Below are 22726 nucleotides of genomic sequence, written 5' to 3'. Positions count from 1 at the left end.
ATTGAAGAATTGAAAGTCTCTAAAATAAATGATAACATCAAAAATTTTAATTCAAGAAAATTATGAACAAATTAAGGGACCAGACAATTTTGGAATATTAAAATTTTTGGCATAAGATTTTAGAAAGAATAAATAGCTTCTTCGTGGGGACTAAATTGCTTTGTCTACTCTAAATAAATCATAAGAGAAAATCAAGACTTTATGATTCTAGAAATTGGATACAACAGAAGACTAAAGATTCTAGGCATAAAAGAAAAAAGAGACAGCCTTGCCTTTTGCCTTTGGTCAGCATTGCGACAAAATGACAGAAACGATATGACAGCTGAAATGCTCCAGGAGATAAATGAAGAATGGGGACAGGAAATAGCAGCTGCGCTGTCAGCAATGTTCTCTGCTTCTATGGATAGACTATGCCCAAAATATATTTTTAAAAATGACTGATGTGCAAAAAGAATATCTTAAAAGATCTACAGGATAAGCAACTGAATGTTTCCCAGGTAAGCAAACATGACCAGATGAGCCAATTCTACTTTTAAGGATACACTAATAGAATCTTGCAAGTCTGATAATACAAATCTCCTGCTGTTTCTTCTACAACCTGAAAAGTTAAGGAGGTTTCTTTGCCTACTGTGCAGCTGTGGGTTATGCCCCATCTTATCTAATTATTCCTTGGGAAATATCCCTTGTCATATTCAAGGTGATATCCACATACCATTACATTGAAACAAGCCTTATTTGATGCTGAAAAACTAGAACATAAAGAACATAAAGATGAAATATTAGAAAAGGAAAAAAATGGATTATAAGACAGAGATGACAGTTAAAATAGAAATACAAATGATAAGCCAAAACAGTGACCAGGACAATGACTCTTTACTGGACTTACAAAAAAGATTTGTTAAAGCCTCGAAAAAACCTTTGGAACAGGAAAAGAACATCTGATCAAATTCGGATGCTTGGCAACCATCATATATTTATGATGGTTACAGCACTCAGGGTCAAGTGATCACCTTTCGTCATTTTCTGACAAGCAAGGTCAGTGGGGAAGCCTGATTCACTTAACAACTGTGTTGCTAACTTATTAATTGAGATGATTCCGTTAACTATGCCAAAAAAATAAATAAATTGTAAAATGGGGCAAAATTTGCTTAACAATTGTCTTGTTTAGCAATGGAAATTTTGGGTTCAATTATGACTGTAAATTGAGAAGTACCTGTAATAAAAGTAGTTACCATATTTTTCAGTGTGTAAGACGCACTCCCCCCAAAAGTGGGTAGAAATGTCTGTGCATCTTATACAGCGAATGTTGCTGAAGCCCCACCCACCCACGGCCCCCACCCTTTGGCCTCTGCCTCCCAGTAATTTGCGCTCCTTGCAGCAAACAGCAAACAGTTTGTCAGCTTCAGCACAGCCTGATTAGCACAGCAGCTTATTGTTGGTTGATCAGCCTCCTGACGATCAGCTGTTTCAGGCTGCAGGGATTGCCATCACTATTGCCACCTCCGCGCACCCCATTTTCGGCCTTCTCATTCCGTTTTCAGCCTCCACGTGCCCCATTTTCAGCCTCCATGCACTCCATTTTTGGCCTGTTCCAGGCGGCGGGGATTGAGACAGGCAGAAAATGGGGCACATGGGGGCTGAAAATGGGATGTGGAAGTTGAAAATAGGACATGCGGAGCTGGCAATAGTGATGGCAATCCCTGAAGCTTGAAACATCTGATCATCGGAAGGCCGATCCAACCAACAATCAGCTGCTTGTGCTAATCAGGCTGTGCTGAAGCTGACCAGGCTGTTTGCTGTTTGCTTGCAAAGAGGCAAATTGCTGGGATGCAGAGGCATATTTTTTTTTCTTGTTTTCCTCCCCCAAAAGTTAGGTGTGTCTTATATTTCAGAGCATCTTATACTTTGAAAAATATGGTATTATGAAATACAGATTAACTGAAGCAAAAATAAAATAGATAAAATAAGATTGAAAATATTGGAAGATAATAAGGGAAACTTAAATGAATTAGCACAGATAGCATATCCAGGTTTTACACTCAACTGAACACCTTAAACTAGAAAGATATGCAATATATACTTAACACAATCTATTAAATCAATAATCTATTATTAGATGCATGAATTAAAAATCAAGTCAGACATGCCACAAAATGTATATTCTTTGTTCTAGACAGGCATGTTCTTCTGCATGTCTCTTTCTTTTTTCCATCATTAATTTCCCTAGATTATTCTGAAGCAATTCTTTCTTTAAACATTTTACACTAAGAATATGGCATATTTTAATTATGCTACATTTGTACAGCTTTATACTTCTAGATCATGTGCAGACAAAACATGTTTTTGGAATGTAATTATGCAGCTAATGACTGCATGAAACAATGGGTTTGGGGCTGAAGTGCTTAAGCACAAAAATTTGCATCTGTTACCTACCATTTTTGCAGATGGGGCAACATTGATCTGGTTCATATACAGGGTCTACGCAATCAGTCTGAGGACAAGCAGACACAGTGCACACTACTTCACCATTGGCTTCACAGCGACATTTCTCACAAGATGAAACCTAAAAATAAATCAAATCACAATTAAGGTCAAGGTGCTAAGAATCCTTGATTTAACTCTCAATCTTTTTTTTTCCTGCTGGGTCTTTGAGGTCCACCAAACTGAGAGATAGAGAATATAGTTGCAGAATGGTGACTCAAGGGTTACAGCAAAATTATATACAGATAGTCCTCAACTTGCGACCACAATTGAGCCCAAAATTTATGTTGCTGGGGGAGAAATTAAGTGAGTTTTGCCCCATTTTATGACTTTTCTCACCACATTTGTTAATTGAATCACTGCAGCTGTTAAATTAGTAACACGGTTGTTAAGTGAATCTGGTGTCCCCATTGACTTTGCTTGTCAGAAGGTTGCCAAAAGATGAACATATGACCCCAAGACACAGCAACTGTCATAAATATGAGTCAGTTGTCAAGCATACAAATGTAAATCATGTGACCATGGGGATGCTGCAAAGGTTATAAGTGAGAAAAATGGTCATAAGTCGCTTTTTTCATATATATATATACGGCCTCCCAAAAATACACAAAGAAGGCATACCTCTCAGACCCATAGTCAGCTCCAGAGGAGCACCACTACAAAACCTAGCTAAACACCTAGCAAAAGAGCTACAGCCCCATGCTGAAACAGCAGCTTCTCATGTAAAAAACTCATACCACTTCTTGGAAATGATCAAAGATCTACACGTGGAGCAAGAAGATCTGCTTGTAAGTTTTGACGTGGTTTCACTATTCACTCAAGTCCCGATAAAAGAGACCCTTGAAATCATCAAAAATAAATACCAACCAGCTAAACACCTCATGGAACTAACAGAACACTGCTTAACCAACACATATTTCATATACAAAGGACAAAGATACAAACAAATAGAAGGAGCTCCCATGGGATCACCACTGTCACCTGTCATTGCAAACCTGTTCATGGAAGAATTCGAATCCAGAGCCCTGGCCAATGCCACCCTCAAACCCAAACTATGGTTAAGATACATCGATGACACATTCGTGATTTGGCCCCATGGACAAGAAAACCTAAACAATTTCCTAACACACCTAAACAGCGCACACCCCAAAATCAAGTTCACCATGGAAACAGAAACAAACAAACAACTACCATTCCTAGATGTACTAATCTACAAAAAAACAGATGGCACACTAGGACACACCATATACCAGAAGAAAACCCACACCAACCGCTACCTCAACGCCCAATCCCACCACCACCCAGCACAGATAAACTCCGTGGCTAAAACACTAATTACCAGAACCAAACGCCTGGCAGACAAGACACACATTAAGACTGAACTATGCACCCTGACTAAAGTACTGACAGCCAACGGCTTCCACAAAAGCAAAATCACCAGCTTGATCCACAAAACACACTGAAACATAATAGAGACCCAGAAGATGAACAGACCTGTGGAACAGCTGTCCTGCCCTACATAAGAGGTACTACAGACAAAATTAGTAAGGTACTACACAGACATCACATCAGGACTGCCTTCAAAACAGACAGAAAAATAGCAGCCATCCTTAGCAACCCCAAAGATAAAATTGACCTGGAAAACCAAGGCATATACGAAGTCCCCTGTGCATCATGCCCGGCCACATACATTGGACAGACCAATAGAAGAATAAGCACCCGCCTGGATGAACACAAAAATGCAGTCAAAAATCTGGAATGCACACTGTATCATAGTATGGAAGCCACAGTGTCATATGTATATATATATATATATATATATATATTTATTCTTAAGTTTTCACTATGGTATTTATATGTATGGTATTCAGCTTTGTTCAGGTATTTTCACGTCATTATAGTTGTGCTTTCAAAGTTGTCAATGTGTTTTGGCAGAATCTCATCTGCCATCATCAGGCTTCTGTATTGTGTTCGTCTTTGAGTCAAACTTTTTTCAAAAGTTTGTCTGTATTACCACTGCTTGATAATCAACATACATATAGTTGTTTCTACCTTCAGGGAACGGCTGATAATTGGTGTAAATATTTTTTAAAAGTTGGAGCCAATACACTACCCTATGGTAAGCCAAACTTCTTTGTTAGCTTCCCACAAACAAAGTCATCCAGGTTGTGGTTGTCCCAAAGGTGCTTTTTCAGGAGGCAACTGGGTTTCTTGGTTTTTCTTTGAAGACGTTTCCTTCTCAACCAAGAAACTTTTTCAGCTCTGATTGGGGGGTGGGAAATGGAAAGATTTATACTCCTTGCAGACACTTGGTTATTTGCATTCTTTTAGAGAGTCGTTAAGGCCATTTGGAGGTTTATCTGTATCCTCAGGGTCACCTGAGTAGTGAAAATAAATATGGAGCCTTCTTGGTTGAAGGATGTTTTCTGCCCTATATCCCTGCACTGTTGAAGACAGGCACAGGCTCTTGGGCATGAGTCTGTGTTGTCTGCATCTCAAACTGAAGTGGAAATGGTTCGTATAGTCCTCAATTTTTCTGGAAAATTTGATCATAAGCCCAAAAATGGTGATAATCCCAAAGTTCATAGCTAAAGTCTATGGAGATTCTCAGTCATCCAGATCATGATTGTACCAAAGGTGCTTTTTCAGGAGGCAATTGGGCTTTCTTGTTTTTTCTTTGAAAACATTTTCTTCTCAACCAAGAAGCCTCTTCAGCTCTGATTGGATGGTAGGGAATGGAAGGATTTGTATTCCTTGCAGACAGCTGGTTATTTGCATTCTTTTAGAGCAGGGGTCCCCAACCACCGGTCCACGGACCGGTCCCGGTCGCTGAACAACTCCTACCGGTCCACGGCTTGCTGGCGCCGCCATCTTTTTATGAAAAAGTGCTTCCGGTGAGCTTTTCCGGTAGAAAGCTCACCGGAAGCACGTTTCATCAAAAGATGGCGGCGCTAGCGTTTCAGTGAGCTTTTCCAGGTAGAAAGCCATTTCTACCGGAAAAGCTCACCGGGCAGCGCTGGGCCGCCATCTTTTTGATGAAAACGTGCTTCGGTGAGGTCACCGGAAGCACTTTTTCATCAAAAAGATGGCGGCGCCCAGCTGATGCCGGTACCGGTCGCGGCGCCCAGCTGATGCGGTACCGGGTCGCGGCGTCAAAAAGGTTGGGGATCACTGTTTTAGAGAGTCATTAAGTCAGAGCTGAAGAAGCTTCTTGGATGAAAAGTGACACATCTTCAAAAAAAAACAAAAAACAGGGAAGTCCACTTTATAAAGCTTTAGTAATACCACACCTGGAATACTGCATCCAGTTTTGGTCACAACATTACAAAAAAGATTAAGAAGATTAAAGGCCTGGAGATTAAAATATATGAAGAATAGTTGCAGGATTCGGCTAGCCTAGAGAAAAGAAGGACTGGGGGGGGGAGAGACATGATAGCAGTATTCCAGTATTTCAGAGGCTGCCACAAAGAGGACTGGGTCAATTTATTTTCCAAAGCTTCAGAAGGCAAGACAAGAAACAGTGGATGGAAACTAATCAAGGAGAGAAGCAACCTGGAAGTAATAAGGAACTTCCTAACAGTGAGGACAATTAACCAGTGGAACAGCTTGCCCTCAGAAGTTGCGGGTGCTTCATTACTGGAGATTTTTAAGAAGTGACTGTGTTGAGGTATTCCCCGTTAGGAGAAAGAGTGCACTCAGGGAAATGTAGTGAGAGTGATGTTGAATAACACACAACCAACATACAGATACACTGAATAGTAAAATGTAGGTTTTACTTCCGGTAAATGGGTAAACAAAGTCCAACAAACAGTCCAAATCATACACGGTCAAAGCAGTTAGTATCAGTCCAGGGATAATCCAAAAATGAAGTCAAGTATCATAAATAAAGTTCAGTAAATGGAGTTTGCTAACAGTTGCAAAACTCACAGCAATCTGAGCAGAACGACGATCAGGAAATACGGCAAAAGAGGAAATGCAAGGAGAAAAAAACCAGGTTTTTGGGTCCATCTTATGGCCGTTGAAGGAACTTCAGCCAATCACAATTACAGCATTCTCTTAAAGATACAACAGTATTAAATAACTATCCTGGTTTATATATTTCCAACCCAACTGTTAGGTGACTATCATTTCTAACATTCTCCCCTTTATGTAGAACATATAAAGCTTTACAGTTTAAATCCATATTCTTCACAGCAAGCCTTATGTTTTACAGTGCGCCTTGAGCTTTCGTAAAATGATCTGCAATGTTATTCTCTGACATGCAGTACCCCAGTATAATCATTTTACTTTGAACACATTGTCTCAAATTTAGATCTTAGATCTTGTTTTTATGGCGAGATTGGAAGCCATCTGAATTGCTGATTGGTTGACTTCATACAGAACAATAGGTTCCTTTACATTAATTCCCATATCAATCAATAGTTGTTTATAACAAACTAAATCCGTACATAATAGAGAAAAACATAAGAATTCAGCCTCCATTGTTGATAAGCTTAGATGTTTTTCTCGAATAGACCGCCATCCAATTAGCACCTTTCCTAATAATACTACAGTACCTGATGTTGATTTACATGTAGGTACATCTGTAGAGAAACTTGCATCGGCATATGCAGTTAAACTTAGTTTATCCTTAGGCTCTAAATATAATGCATCATGCATTGTTTGTTTAAGATACCTCAACCCCAGCTTAGCAGCTTGCCAGTGCCTTTTAGTTGGCTCAGTATTAAACCTGGCTAATTGGTTGACTCTATATATCTGGCCTTCACCAATTACTAAGGTAAGCTACCAATTAAAGATTGATAAATATCTTTATCAAAAACAGGACTTTGCACATCACTGTGCTAAACTCCTAGCTCATTGATGTTTTAGCCAGTTTACGAAGTTCCATTTTAAAATGCTTTAGTAACTGGTTAATTTTATCTGCCTGTGAGATTTTATATCCTCCCCTAGTTTTATCTATTTTTAAACCAATCTCTCCTAAATGTTTCATTTTAAATTTCTTCTCTAACAGTGAAATAATCTCAGTAGCTTCTTGCTCAGTCTTAGTGATTAATGCTATGTCATCAGTAAACAATAGCAACAATGAAACTACACCATCACTTTTTTGAATAAACATGGATCAGCCATTCCAGCTACAAAACCTATCTTAGTTAATTCCTTCACTATGCACTGGTTCCATTCATAGCCTGATTGCTCTAAGCCATAAAGACTCTTTTTTAATCTCCAGCAATCAGTATTATTATCAGTTGTTATACCTAAAGGCTTTTTAAAATATATATATGTTGAAACGGTGCATAAAGATATGCCGTCTCCACATCTAAATGGTTTATTGTGTATTTATTTTTTTTAGCTGCCCACACTAATGCTGCTCGTAATGTGGTAACTGCCTTCAGACTAGGTGCAAACACCTCATTGTAGTCATTGGCTGACTGATCAAACCCCTGTGCTACTAACCTGGCTTTATGGGTAACAGTCCCATCCACACCTGTCTTAATTTTATAAATCCACTTACACCCTATGGCATGCTTACCTGGTGGTAACCTGGCATTTCCATATACTTCCAAACTTTGTAAAGATTTCAGTTCCTTATCCATTGCTTCCTGCCAAGCAGCCTGATCCTTAGCAGGATACAGTTCCAGGTCATTATAGTTAGTAGGAACTGTATTTACTTGGCATACTATACTTGCCTGATATCTATCTGGTGGTCGTGTTACACGGTTTGAATGTCTAGGCAACTCAGGGCTTACTGGTGGACTCTCCTGTTCCACCTGCTCCTGTTCTACTACCTCCTCTTGTGCCTGTTCTTCCTCTTTAATGGCAATTGATGGTTTAACTACCTCATCATTAGGGACTATTTGGGTGTTGATAACAACATCATTGCTTGATTCTTGTTCTAGTTTATGCCACCCAACATGCTCAAGAAATTTAGCACTAGTGCTACAGTAAATATTAAATGTGCCTCTGATACCAGAATCTAAATGATCTATGGTTGGCCTCGTAACCTACGAAAAATAATTTCCTGGCTCTACGTTGCCCTTTAAGTCTTACTTGTGAGGGAATATGCACCCATGCTGGAGCTCCAAATGTGTGTAGATAACTTAAATTTGGTTTTCTGCCATGCCAATGAGTGAATGGCAATTCTCCAGTTGTTGTGTTAACTACATTGTTTAACACGCGGTTGCTACACATTATGGCCTCATCCCACAGAGTTTCAGGCAAATCTGAATCAGATAACATAGTGCGAACCATGGCTTGTAACATTGGCCCCCTTCATTCTATAAACGAGTCATGTTGTGGCCTGTAAGGTGCAGAATGCTTATGCTCGATACCAGCCAATTTCAGCATTGTTTGGAATATCTTGTTAATAAACTCAGTCCCGTTGTCTGTAAATAAAGTAATTACCTTACATTTCATTTTTCCTTCTGCAAACCTTAGCCAATTAAAGAAATGTTGGAATGTTTCTGTTTTGTTTTTCATTCAATAGCAGAAACCATACCGTGACTAATGGTCCATTATGCTCAAAACATAGCAGTCACCTCCCAAACTGGGTTTCTTAGGACCAATTATGTCAGCAAAAACAACCTCTAAAAGTTATTTGGTCTTAAACCCATTCAGTCTGTTTGCTGGAATAACCTTGCTTTCTCCTGACTACAGGCATTACAGTTTAAATACTTGCTACAAGGTTTTAATTTTACTCCCTCTGACAACTCAACAGTTTGTTTCAGCATTTTGAAATTAATGTGCCCCAGATGTCTAGGCAGTAAATGTATACATTCGCCATGTGGCTTAACATTGTTATAAACCCAGTTAGCCATCTGCAACTGGTCATCATGTATCACATATAAATCATTCTCTAAAGTAGCAGTAACACTTTTACCCTCTAACTGAGGGAAAAACAACCACAAGAAGAGGATTTGTGTTCAACTGCCTATACTGTTAGGAAATGTTTTTCTTGTGGGGCTAGGGGACATATAGCTAGATTCTGTAAGAAGGAAAAACGACGGAATCATTTCGAGTGGTAATCACCAGAAGGCTAAGAAGAATGTTAATCTAGCTATGTCTAGCAATTCAACTGTAAAACATGATTTGTGGGTAGTTGATAGTGGAGCATCACAGTGCATTACTAAAGATAGAGAGAGGTTTATAAAGATGTCTATGAGTAAGCAACATGTATCATTGGCAAATGGATGGAAGATGAAAGCATCTGGTGAAGGTACTGCATATTGTTCTTGTGTAAATGAACATTTAACTACGTTATATGTACCTAAACTGAAACTTAATTTGTTATCAGTAAGGGCTTTAGTTAATATTGGTTATGTAGTAACTTTTAGGGGAGATAACTGTATAATAGAGAAAGAGGGTAAAAGTGTTACTGCTGCTTTAGAGAATGATTTATATGTTATACATGATGACCAGTTGAAGATGGCTAACTCAGTTTATAACAATGTTAAGCCACATGATGAATGTATACATTTACTACATAGACGTCTGGGGCACATTAATTTCAAAATTCTCAAACAAACTGTTGAATTGTCAGAGGGAGTAAAATTAAAACCCTGTAGTAAGTACTTAAACTGTAATGCCTGTAGCCAGGAGAAAATTAAGGTTACTCCTGCAAACAGACGTAATGGGTTTAAGACCAAAGAACCTTTAGAGGTTGTTTTTGCTGACATAATTGGTCCTAAGAAACCCAGTTTGGGAGGTGCCTGCTTTGTTTTGAGTTTAATGGACCATTACTCATGGTACGGTTTCTGCTATCTCATGAAAAACAAAGCAGAAACATTCCAACATTTCTTTAATTGGCTAAGGTTTGCAGAAGGAAAAATGAAATGTAAGGTAATTACTTTAGTTACTGATAACGGGACTGAGTTTATTAACAAGATATTCCAAACAATGCTGAAATTGGCTGGTGTCGAGCATAAGCATTCTGCACCTTACAGGCCACAACATGACTCGTTTATGGAATGAAGGGGGCCAATGTTACAAGCCATGGCTCGCACTATGTTATCTGATTCAGATTTGCCTGAAACACTGTGGGGTGAGGCCATAATGTGTAGCAACCATGTGTTAAACAATGTAGTTAACACAACAACTGGAGAATTGCCATTCACTCGTTGGCATGGCAGAAAACCAAATTTAAGTTATCTACACACATTTGGAGCTCCAGCATGGGTGCATATTCCATCATAAGTAAGACTGGAAGGGCAACATAGAGCTAGGAAATTATTTTTTGTAGGTTATGAAGCCAACCATAGATCATTTAGATTCTGGGATCAAGGCACAGCTCATGTTTATTGTAGCGCTAGTGCAAAATTTCTTGAGCACATTGGGTGGGATAAACTGGAACAGGAATCCAGCGATGATGTTATTATTGACACCCAAATAGTCCCTAAAGATGAAATAATAAACCACAAATAGCCATTAAAGAGGAAGAACAGGAGGAAGTAGAACAGGCACAGGAGGAGGTAGGAGAACAGGAGCAGGTAGCACAGGTGAGTCCACCAGTTAGACCTGTATTACCAAGACGTTCAACCCAAGTAACACGACCACCTGATAGATATCAGACTGGTATTTTATGCCAAGTGAATACAGTTCCAAATAACTATAATGAACTAAAACTGTATCCTGCTAAGGATCAGTCTGCTTGTCAGGAAGCAATGGATAAGGAACTGGAATCATTAAAAAAGTTGGAGGTATACGAAAATGTTAAGTTACCATCTGGTAAACATGCCATAGGATGTAAGTGGATTTATAAACTGAAGATAGGTGTGGCTGGGATGTTACCCATAAAGCCAGGTTAGTAGCACAAGGGTTCAATCAGACAGCAAATGACTATGATGAGGTGTTTGCGCCTAGTCTGAAGGCTACAACATTACAAGCAGCATTAGTGTGGGCAGCTAAGGAGAAATACATTATAAATCATTTAGATGTAGAGACGGCATATCTGCATGCACTGTTGCAACACACTATATATTTAAAGAAACCTTTAGGTATCAAAAATGATAATACAACTGATTGCTGGAGATTGAAAAAGAGTCTTTATGGCTTAAAGCAATCAGGATATGAGTGGAACCAGTGTATAGTTAAGGAATTAACTAAGATAGGTTTTGTAGCTGGCATGGCTGATCCATGTTTGTTCAAAAGGGAAAGTAATGGTGTAATTTCATTGTTGCCATTGTTTACTGATGGCATAGCATTAATCACCAAAACTGAACAAGAAGCTACTAATATAATATCACTGTTAGAGAAGAAATTTAAGATAAAAAGGTTAGGTGAAATTAAACAATATATTGGCTTAAAGATAGATAGAACTAGGGGAGGATACAAAATCTCGCAGGCAAATAAAAATTAACCAATTACTAAAGAATTTTAAAATGAAACTTTGTAAACCGGCTAAAACACCAATGAGCCAGGAGTTTAGTCACAGTGATGTGCAAAGTCCTGTTTTTGATAAAGATATTTATCAATCTTTAATTGGTAGCTTACCTTAGTAATTGGTCAAGGCCAGATATAGCATACAGTGTTAACCAATTAGCGAGGTTTAATGCTGAGCCAAATGAAAGGCACTAGCAAGCTGCTAAGCGTGTGTTAAGCCAGGGTCCTCAACCACCGGGCCGCGGACCGTGCACCGGGCCGTGGAGCACTCTGTACCGGGCCGAAAGAATTTTTTTAAAAAATGGCGGCTTTCTTCGCCTTTGTGAATGCTGCTGGGATCGGGGATCAAGGACACAAATGAAAGAAGGGAGGGAGGAAGCAACCGAAGCCTGTCCTGCTCTCTGGCTCAGCGGCCGGGTTTCCTCCCGCCTCGTTCCTCTCTCAGTCGCTCTCTCGCTGCTCCACCAGCCCAGGAAGAAACTGCTTCAAAGAAGCCGGGGGGGTGGCTTTTCCTGTTGCCGCAGCTCCTCCGAGCGCCCGGTCACCCCCACCCCGCCCGCCTGCGTGCGCTTCAATTCAGTGCCCGTTCTGCCTGCCTGCCTGCCTGCCTTCGTTAATGGTTGATTCGGAACAGCTTCGGCTGAGTAAAAGAGGCGAATAGTTATTATTCTCAGCGAAGCTGCTCCCAGACAACCAGAAACTAAGGCAGGAAGGCAGGCAGGCAGAACGAGCACTGGGTTGAACCGCACGTGGGCGGCGGGGTGGGGTGGGGGTAAACGGGCGCCGGAGGAGCTGCAGCGACAGGAAAGCCGCCACCCCCGGCTCTTTGGCTGTTTCTTCCTGGGCTGGTGGAGCAGCGAGAGAGCTGACTGAGAAAGGAACGAGGCGGGAGGAAACCAAGCCTCCTCCCCGGTCCTTGAAAAAGTGTTTCTGCTTGAAACCGGTCCCTGGTACAAAAAAGGTTGGGGACCACTGTGTTAAGCTATCTGAAACAAACAATGCATTATGCATTGTATTTGGAGCCTAAAGATGAACTTAGTTTAACTGCATATGCCGATTTAAGTTTCGCTACAGACATAAATACACGTAAATCTACATCAGGTACTATAGTATTATTTGGAAAGGTGTTGATTGGATGGAGGTCTATTCGACAGAAACATCTAAGTTTGTCAACAACGGAGGCTGAATTCTCATGTTTATCTTTATTATGTACAGATTTAGTTTGTTATAAGCAACTATTAATTGATATGGGAATTGATGTAACAGATTCTATTGTTGTTTATGAAGACAACCAATCAGCAATACAGATGGCTTCAAATATTGCTGTAAAGACAAGAACAAAACACACAGATTTAAGATATTTAAATGTGAGACAATGTGTGGAAAGTAAGGTGATTAAGCTGGAATATTGTATGTCAGAAAATAACATCGCAGTTCATTTTACAAAAGCCCAAGGCTCTGTAAAGCATAAGGCTTGCTGTGAGGATTATGGATTTAGAATGTAAGGTTGTATATATCGTCCTACTCAAAGGGGAGAATGTTAGGAATGTAAGTCACCTAACAGTTAGTTGTGTTGGAAAATATATAAAGGATTGGCATTTTAATACTGTCTCTTTAAGCGAATGCTAAAATGGTAATTGGGTGTGGTTCCTCAAATGGCCATAAGATTGAGCCAAAAACCTGGTTTGTTCTGTTCTGTTCTGGAGAATGTTGCTGTCCCTATTGACTGTTATTCTTGGAGTTGATGTAAGTCTGTTACTGAACTGTTTTTGATACTGGACTTTGTTATTTGGATTATCCCTAGACTGAAAACTGACTGCTTTAACTGTGAATGACTTGGACTGCTTGTTTGGACTTTGCTTAAACGTTTATTGGGAGTAAAAACCTACATTTTACTATACAGTGTAGCTGTGTGCTGTGTGTGTGTTATTCTACACTACTCTCATTACGTCTCCCTGTGTGCGCTCATTCTCCTAACGGGGAATTACCTCAACAGACTTGTTGATGTGTCTTGTGCCATCTTTACTAGGACAGTAACCCACAATTAAACAATAAACAGCTGTCTGTATATGGTACTGTGTATTCACACTAACTCTCAGTTATCTGAGCCTCGTATGGCCTGGGCCCATAACCAGTGTTGAGGTATTCCCCGTTAGGAGAATGAGTGCACTCAGGGAAACATAGTGAGAGTGATGTTGAATGTCACTATGATTGGATCGCTGGTGATCCCAACAACAACTGTATAAAATATGAATTTGTTAATTCACAGCCTGATAATACATAAATCTGCAGACCTGGTAGATGAGGGTAATCTTATGGATAAGCGTAATATTGCTCTCTTGGGGTTGCTCTTTAGGTATTCAGGTCCTTCAGCAATTTGAATACTAAGATTGGGGGTATGCAGCAGTGATCTTGAGAGAAAATTTCCTTATAACCAGGATCTCTGCGTCTGAGGTTGTGGTGAAAGAAAACATATACCTGTATGTTAAATACAAATATGTTAAATAAAGCAGCAAAGACAAGTTGGAAAATTTGCTGCTGCTCAGTGGAATTGTTGCCTATATACCTGCTCAAAATATCCCTTAGCTAATGTCAAATCACCACTTTTCATACTGAATCACTTCAACATCCATGCCCTGCAGGAAGACAAGAGTGCGGGATTTCATGATATTAATTATACCAGACCACAAAGATTTTGCTTTCTGAACAATTTGGGGTGTATAGATTTTTGGCTGCTAATCACAAACATAACCTTTAATTTAACTTATCACATACCATGTATAAAGTCTTCTGTTTTTATACAATGGCAGTATACACCCTTCAGTATCTGTTAGCTATGCTGCATTCATGAAAGAAACATACAAAAACATGGAATGGTTGTTGAAGTATGTGCAATATGCCAAGTACAATGAATATCTGTTGAGATCTAAAAGTAGTAGCTCTGCTGCTTGGGATGCCGCTCAGATATACCATGTACTGTTGCTACTTACATGAACAGATAGACATGCAAGAGAGTCACATTACATTAAAAAGAAATTACTAAGAAGGAATTTGGTTCCAGGACAGAAAATGTAGCATATGAACCACTTGTTGACCTGACAAAAATATTTTTCCTTCTCTTTACATGAAACTCAGACTGATGAAAAGTTTTGTGTATAAGAACAGTGAAGGTTTTCGTTAATTGAGCCCAGGTTTCCAAGAGTAACTGATCCCAGGATTAAGGAAGGTATTTTGTTGGTCCACAAATCAGATATGACATCAATGACAAATGGTTTGAAGATCTGTTACTAGGGCCAGAGAAAATTGTCAGGAAAGCATTCAAGGATGTTGCTAAGAATTTTCTTAGCACAAAATCATTCAGCTGGTTGACAAACTTCTAATACCATACAAGACCATCAAGTGCAACATATCACTGAAGATTCATTTTCTGCATTTACCGGGACTTCGTTCCTGAAAATGTAGTTTCAATCAGTGACAAAAACACACTAAAAGGTTTCACCAGGACATTGTCACAATGGAAAAACAGTGTTGAGGCTACTAGAATCTACCAATGCTAACTGACTATTGTCGGCGATTGCAGTGAGATGTATCAGACACTGAGTACAAATGAAAATCAGCAGCAAAACACTTTTGGCCGTCTTGAACTGATGCAGCATGCCAGAAATATTATGTAACTAAAAACATTACAGTTATTAAAACTTAACTTTGTATTTCTGAAGATTCCTACATAATACAGTTACTCTGAAATTATATTTGTCACTTTGAAGGCTCTATAACAATAATCAAAAGTTTTTCAGGAAATGAACTTTTGAAATAATTTGTTGTTTGTTGTTATGACTATGGGTCTGTCCCAAATAATCTTGACTCAAATATATAAGCAGCCACATGGATGACCATATGTTTGAAAGAAGTTATTTAATTCAACATTATGCAAGCACAAGTAATAGAACCAAGTCATACTAGAGTTTTGGACATTAAGAGAGCTAATTTCAATAAACTTAGACTGAGCTTGGGAAGGATCCCATGGATGAGAATCCTCAAGATGAAACCAACCCAAGAAGTTTGGAAAACTTTGAAAAGTGAGATTATAAAAGCTGAGCCTAACACAATATGAATGAGAAAGAAAAATAACAACTATCAACCCTCCCCCCAGCATGGCTGCATAAAGAACTCTCTGATAAATTAAAAGACAAAAAGGACAAGTATGAAGAGTGGAAAGAGGGGCACATAACCAAGGCACAATATCAGCAAATAACTCAAGCCTGCAAAGATGGAATGAGGAAAGCTAAGGCTCAAAATGAACTAAGGCTTGCCAAAAAGTCAATAATAACAAAAAAAAAAGGTTCTTTCAACATGTAAAAAACAAGAAAAAAGTCAAGACGATGATTGGTCCATTAATGGGACAAAATGGCAAGAAGGTGACAAGCAACAGGGAGAAAGCAGAACTGTGCTTAACTTGTTTTTTCATCTGTCTTTACACAAAAGAAAAAAACAGTCCAATCTATCAAAACAGTACTGTAACAACAGATTAGGAATACAAGTTAAAATAGGCAAGAAAATGGTAAGTGAGCACCTATCCACCTTAGACAAATTCAAATCACCAGGAACAGATGGATTACACTGCAAGGTTTTGAAGGAACTGGCAGATGTGATCTCAGAACCACTGAACTATATCTTTCAAAGATCCTGGAGCATTGGAGAACTGCCAGAGGACTGGAAAAGAGCTGATATAGTTTCCATCTTCAAAAAAGAAAAAGAAATGGATTCAGAAAACTACATCTATCAGCCTGACCTCAATACCTGGGAAGATTCTGGAAAAGATAAGCAACAAATCAGCATAATACCTAAGGGCAAACAAAATCATAACTGAAAGCCAACATGGGTTTATCAAAAACAGATCATGTCAGACCAGGGTTATCAAACTCACAGAGTCATATTGTCGAGAATAGCCGGGAGCCGGGGCTGGGTGTAATGAGTGATGTTGAGTTGGTCATGCCCACCCTGTCACATGACCACCTGGCCAAGCCTACCCAGCCAGTCATTATGGCAGAAAACCAGTTGTTAATTATTTGAATCCCACCACTGCAGCCAAGTGTTGAAAATGTAATCAAATACCGGGTTTGTATTATCACATGTAGTGGACATGTCCAAAGGCAAAAAAATACACATATGGTTAGAAAAAATAGTAAAGCAACATACAGATCTAAAACCAGAAAAATGCAATAAAGGGAATATATATTTAATTCTACATGTATTAACAGCAACTAGAATTGTGTTTGCATATTTTTCCACAATGGAAAAATGAAGAGATCCCTATAGATGAAAATGTAATTAAAAAAATATTAGAATATGTAGACATGGATAGACTAACACTCAAAATTAAAGAGAAGGAAGAAAGTGAATACTACTTAACATGGGATTTGTTTTATCAATGGCTAATTAGAGAAATAGAAATTGGAAATTTAAAAGCATTAGAGAATGATTAAGTACATAGAAGATTCACTAAAATAGATAAGTAAATACTATTATTATTATGTGACTATGATTGTTATGAATATGATTGTTATTATTATTTCTCAAAATCAGCTGTACCCAAACAAAACACTGTTTATGTAGACATTAAATTTTTATGTTTAATATTTAAAAAAAATAAAAAATAATAATTTTTTTTAAAAAATTACCAATTCCCTGCTTGGAAAAGAGCAGCATGCAGATATCTACCTAGCCACTGTGATCAGTCTGTACAGCGCATCCTTGATAAAACATCACATTTGACAATTTTTTGATTCTTTATTATTAGATTTTGAAATGGTGACAGGAGCAACATATTGCTATGCTGAGATTCAGGTTGGCCTGTATACTAAAGAAATATGTAACTCTCTAGTAAATCTGTGACAAGGGGGTTTTCTTGAGTTTGTTGCAACTACCTCTTGCATATATGGAGGCCATGGCCAGCGGGAGGTGGTAGAGAGAAGAAAAGACCTTGCTCACCTCTCTTGAAGCATCAGTTCCAAGTCCTATCTGAAATGGACCTTGTAATGTTAACTTGTTAACGAGCCCTCAAGAGTTTGAACTGCTGCAATGTACTCTATACTGGGATGTCTTTCAGTCTGTTTTGAAACTTGAGGTGTTTTGAAACTCAGATGCCTCTCTCACCAGCGCCATCTCCAACAACAGCATCTGAGTCACTCCCGCTTTTTCCCCCATCCCCGCAATAACAGGGAAAAAACCATTTTGAGGTACCTGGGAGCACTGCACGATCCGTTTTCATTTAATCCCAAGCGGCTGGTTGGGTGTGAGAAGAGAGCCGAGCGAGTGTCTCTGCTGCTGCTACCCTTGATGCTCCAGCCTCGGGCTCTGCAAGTTTCCAAAAATCCCGTTGCGCAGCTCTTTCCTGCATTCCAAGCATGCCCAGGCTGAGCTGCAGCTGTCCCTCTCTCACCAGCACCGTCTCCAACAGCAGCGGCAGCAGCGGTGGGAACCGTGGAAGTTACAGAGGCGGCTCCCTGCCCAAGAAGCAGCTGATATACTGCCGGCAGACATCCACACCACCTCCCGCCCACTGACCCGGGTCTGCAGCAAAGGTGCTTGGAGGGGGTAGGGAGCCCTCCGCCATGATCAGCCATTAGGAGTGGCTGGTGGCAAGGCAAGGCTGCCCGCGGGGTGCTCTAGGCAAGGGTGCGCGGGGGGAGAAATTAATTCACCCCAAAAAAGACGTCCTAGCATTTTTTGGGGGGCTCAAAAAAAAGACCCAGCCTTATTATATGAGAAACACGATTCTCCTATCCCCTGCTTGAACTGGAGACCCTATACCATTTGAGACAAATGGTTATCCATTGAAAATCTACAAGGATGGAGGATCCATAACTACTGAAGGCAAGTCATTTCTGTTATCAATGTCAGAAAATGTATGCATAGTTCTAGATCAGAGTGTTAAATTGGCAGCCCGTGGGCCGGATACATCATGCATAGACCATGCCCACCCAGCTCTGTGAAGGGAAAAAACATTGTGATACATCACATGATGGCAACATGATGCAGCGAGTTTGACATTTGTGTTTTAGATAGAATTGCTCTTTAATCATCCTCCATCTGTTACTTCTAGTCCTGCTTTCAGGTGTTTTGCAGAGTAAGTCAACCTCCTCTTCTCTGTAACAATCTTTCAAATACTGTAAAACAGCTATCATGGTACCCCCTACTATTTCTCTTTGATAGGTTAGACATACCCACTTCCCTTAACTATTCATCATAGAGTCTAGCTTTCAGATTCCTCACTATCTTAGTTGCTCTTCTCTGCACTCTTTCTAGGGACTGAATATCTTTGTATCATGGTGATCAGAACTGAATGCAGTATTCCAAGTGTGACCTCACTAGTACAGTATTGAGTGGTATTATCACTCCTTGTAATTTTGATACTATACTTCTGTTGATGCATACGAGGAAAGCTTTAGGGGCAATTACAGCACACTGCTGGTAAATGGTGGTCCACTATAACACCTATCAGTTAATACTGTTGAATCACGAACTACCTATTCTATACCTGCACATTTGGTTTTTCCTTCCTAAGTGCAATACCTTACTTTTCGCACCACTGAACTTCATTTTACTAGATATAATGCAATGCTCAAGCCTGTCAAGATCATCCTAAATCCTTAGTCTACCTTCTAAAGTGTTAACTTAGTGTCATCTGCAAATTTTATGAGTTCTCCTTTTATTCTCTTGTAAAAATCAGTTATGAAGATATTGAAGGCCTAAGAGAAAACCTACTGTGTGCTTCCTTCCATGTAGATGAAATTCCATTGAGGACTACATGTTGAATGTGTGTCAATCAGTTGCGAATTTATATGTTGTTTTTTTAGCCAGAAGCCCTTCATCTAAGTAATGTAGACCATAGTCTAGGAATCCAAAATTCTCTCAACAGCACTGTTATTTAAGCCAGTGGTTTACTTTTGAAATGCTCCATTCCTTCATTGGATGTTGACATTCTATTGGAAATACATGAAAACTCCACCTGTGTACCTATACCTGAGGCAGAATAGCTTCTTTGATAGTCTAGTTTACAAATTGCTGATTCAGTTCTCTGAGAAATTAGTCTCCTATCACTAATACATACTTTTTTCCCTTGGAGAAGTCTGGTCTAGTTTTCTCCTTGTCACTGGTACACTTGATGATGTCCCTTTTTCAGATGTCTGCACACTTCCTTTCAGAGGAAGGGTATGAAATTAATTATTCAGCTACAGCGGGGCTGGACTGGACTGCAGGGGTATTGCTATCATGTTTTTTTTTCCTATAAGTGATATTGCAACTGGTTTATTTCTAAAAGTTATTTCTTTATGGCAATTTTTTGTTCCTTGTTGTATTCAATCTTCCTTTAATTATAGTATCTTGTTTGAGTCTCAGAGTGACTAGACTTGCCTGTAGACCAGAGGTGTCAAACTTAAAGCCCGCGGGCCGGATTTGGCTCACCGAGTGCTTAAATCCAGCCTGTGGGGCCGCCCTGGAAATATCAAGGTACAGGCCCATGGTGCCTCGGGTGGCTAAAATGGGCCACCTGCGCCCCCCCACTGCATTTTTACCCTCCATGGGCTCCTGCAGCACTCTGCTGGCCAAGAAACGGGTCTAAAATGAAAGGCCCAAAATGGCCAAAAAACAGGCCACACAGCCTGTTTTTGGCCAGCAGAGTGCTGCAGGAGGCCATGGAGGGCAAAAATGAGCTGCAGGGGGACTGTGCATGGACCCCTCATGTCTTGTTTTGGCTGGCAGGGTGCTGCAGGGGGCATCTGTTCCACTCCCCTGCCACCCTCCACCGCCAGCACACAGAGGAGTATAATGCTGCTCCGGCCCTTTAAGAAATCCAGTTTGACACCCCTGCTCTAGATCATTTATGTTTTTGTTGAGTAATTCAATTTCTGGTAGTTTACATTTGGTACAGATAAAGGCAGCCTTATCCCGTGTGAATCTTTAGTTCATGTCCTCCTATGCAGTACTATAATTTAGAAAGTTAGTGGAATCCCTGGTCAAGATAGTCCTTTAATTTGTCTTAATATTATATTCAACATCTATTATTAGATCAAGATCCTGAAAATAACATATGTTGTGGCTAAATCTGCATTATTAGCATGCAAAATCAATGAACAATTAATTGCTGTAGACTAGTTAGGGGTAGATAAATTTTACCACAGCACCATAATTAATCTCACCTTTCTATTATAATTATTATAATCAGGCCAACTCATTTCATGTCTTGTTTTGATCTGACAATAAATATTTGATTTATTAATTAGATCATATACTTACATTAATATGGTTGTTTAGTAATTCCAATTATTTAGCTGGAATTATTTAGTTTTATAGTTTCTATTGTTATATTATATCATAAACTTTATTTTAATATGAGATAAAATGTAGGCCTTCATTATTATAAATCATAAGGGGAATATAACCAACGTAATATCTTTATTAATGTCTAAAACCGCAAATTTGAATTAACTTTTATATCATATTACATGAAATTAATTTTATTTATAGACAACTTTATAGATTTAGGTGTTAGAGATATTTATCTTATTATACACTATTGCGGTTAGGCAGCTGTAACAAATCTGAATAAATAAGCAATGTTATGCTAGGCAATAACTTTAAAGAGTTTGAACTATATTTACTGATGTGTTAGCAGTTTACTCTCTCTACAAAGTATTCCTTTCAATGCTAGCCATAAAACAAGCATAATCCATCTTCCAGGATAATATATTTCAATGAAACTTTCATGGATAGCTTTTTCATGTCTGTAAAACAATGACTATGCTTATGATCTCATTTCATCTTTCATTTGCTTTACAGAGCTTCAAAGGTTGTAACAGCAAGAATTAGTTGTAAGATTACTTTTTCATCACTAATGTAATTGCTAAATTAGGACTATCTGTATATTTAAACATTCAGACACTGGCCATGGACAATGTCAGCCATCATTAGTGCTCTTTGACAATCCGATCTCCCTGACTAAAGATGTGCTTAAAATACAACGAAAATCACTTGTAAACAAATATAATGTGTGAGATGATAGTATGATTACTGATGATGACAACAGATAAGATTCTAATTTCATGATCAAAATGAGATACACTAAACTCTGATTTTAACAAAGAGTCCTCCCCAAAATGGCTGCTGTGGTGTACTGTAAGGGGATTCCCCCCCCCTCCTTATTCACTTTCTGCTGTGTTTGCTCCCACACTTGATTTTTTGGCAGCCTTATCCCTGGATTTGAAAACGGGCACTTAGGATTGACCCAAGACAACTTTTGGACAGCTGTTGACCATCTGGGAGGGGAAATCTTGAAGACTGCAGCTTCCTGTGGAAGTAGCTGAAAAGTCAATGGGCATTGCCATCCTCTGACCAGCAGCACTTTATCATTAGAATGGCTGGGATTTTTGAGTTCCTTTTTTGAATTTTTGTTTTTTCCCCATATTTTTAAAGGTTAATTGGCTGGCTGAATGCTGTTTTATTTCAATACCTGCTGGATTCTTTCTATTTTGTGTTTTGCTTTTTCCCTTTGATTTATTTGACTGCTCTTACCAATTTTTACTCTCCGTATGAAAACATGGCATGACTTCCGATTTGTATTTTATTAATTAGCAAAAAGCTTTTTGGATCAAAATACTCAGAAATATATTTTTTGTCTTCTTCATTGCCTCCCTGCTCTCTCCCTGCTTTAAGTAACAATAGATGGTATTACAATGAGAAGGAGGAAGCTGACACCCAAGGGGATGCAATCTTCAGATGATTTTTTTCAAAAAGGGTCCATCAACTTATAAAATCTACGCAAGCCATCTTAAAAAAACAAATATTAAACATTCCAAATCTATAAGAAGAA

General features: G+C 39.1%; 1 protein-coding gene across 6 annotated transcripts in view; it reads right to left on the bottom strand.

The window, feature by feature from the left end:
- The window catches only part of VWC2 (von Willebrand factor C domain containing 2), a 62730-nt gene that overhangs the window by 25590 nt on the left and 14414 nt on the right, over positions 1-22726 (bottom strand). For 5 of the 6 annotated variants that reach the window (XR_015745932.1, XR_015745933.1, XR_015745931.1 and 2 more), the window contains one exon: positions 2434-2563. Coding sequence is in view for 3 of the 6 variants with exons in the window: in XM_087947077.1 (XP_087803203.1) it covers positions 2434-2563 (130 nt within the window). In the remaining 3 variants the exon portion in view is untranslated. Of the gene's footprint in view, positions 1-283; positions 409-2433; positions 2564-22726 lie in introns of those variants that run through there. The other variant, XM_087947078.1, reaches the window with a different exon arrangement.

The sequence above is a fragment of the Notechis scutatus genome, chromosome Z, assembly GCF_049901735.1.
Source record: "Notechis scutatus isolate UNSWTSFEM ecotype Mainland chromosome Z, rNotScu1.2, whole genome shotgun sequence".
Lineage (NCBI taxonomy): Eukaryota > Metazoa > Chordata > Lepidosauria > Squamata > Elapidae > Notechis > Notechis scutatus.
This window is presented reverse-complemented; position numbering and strand designations above follow the sequence as displayed.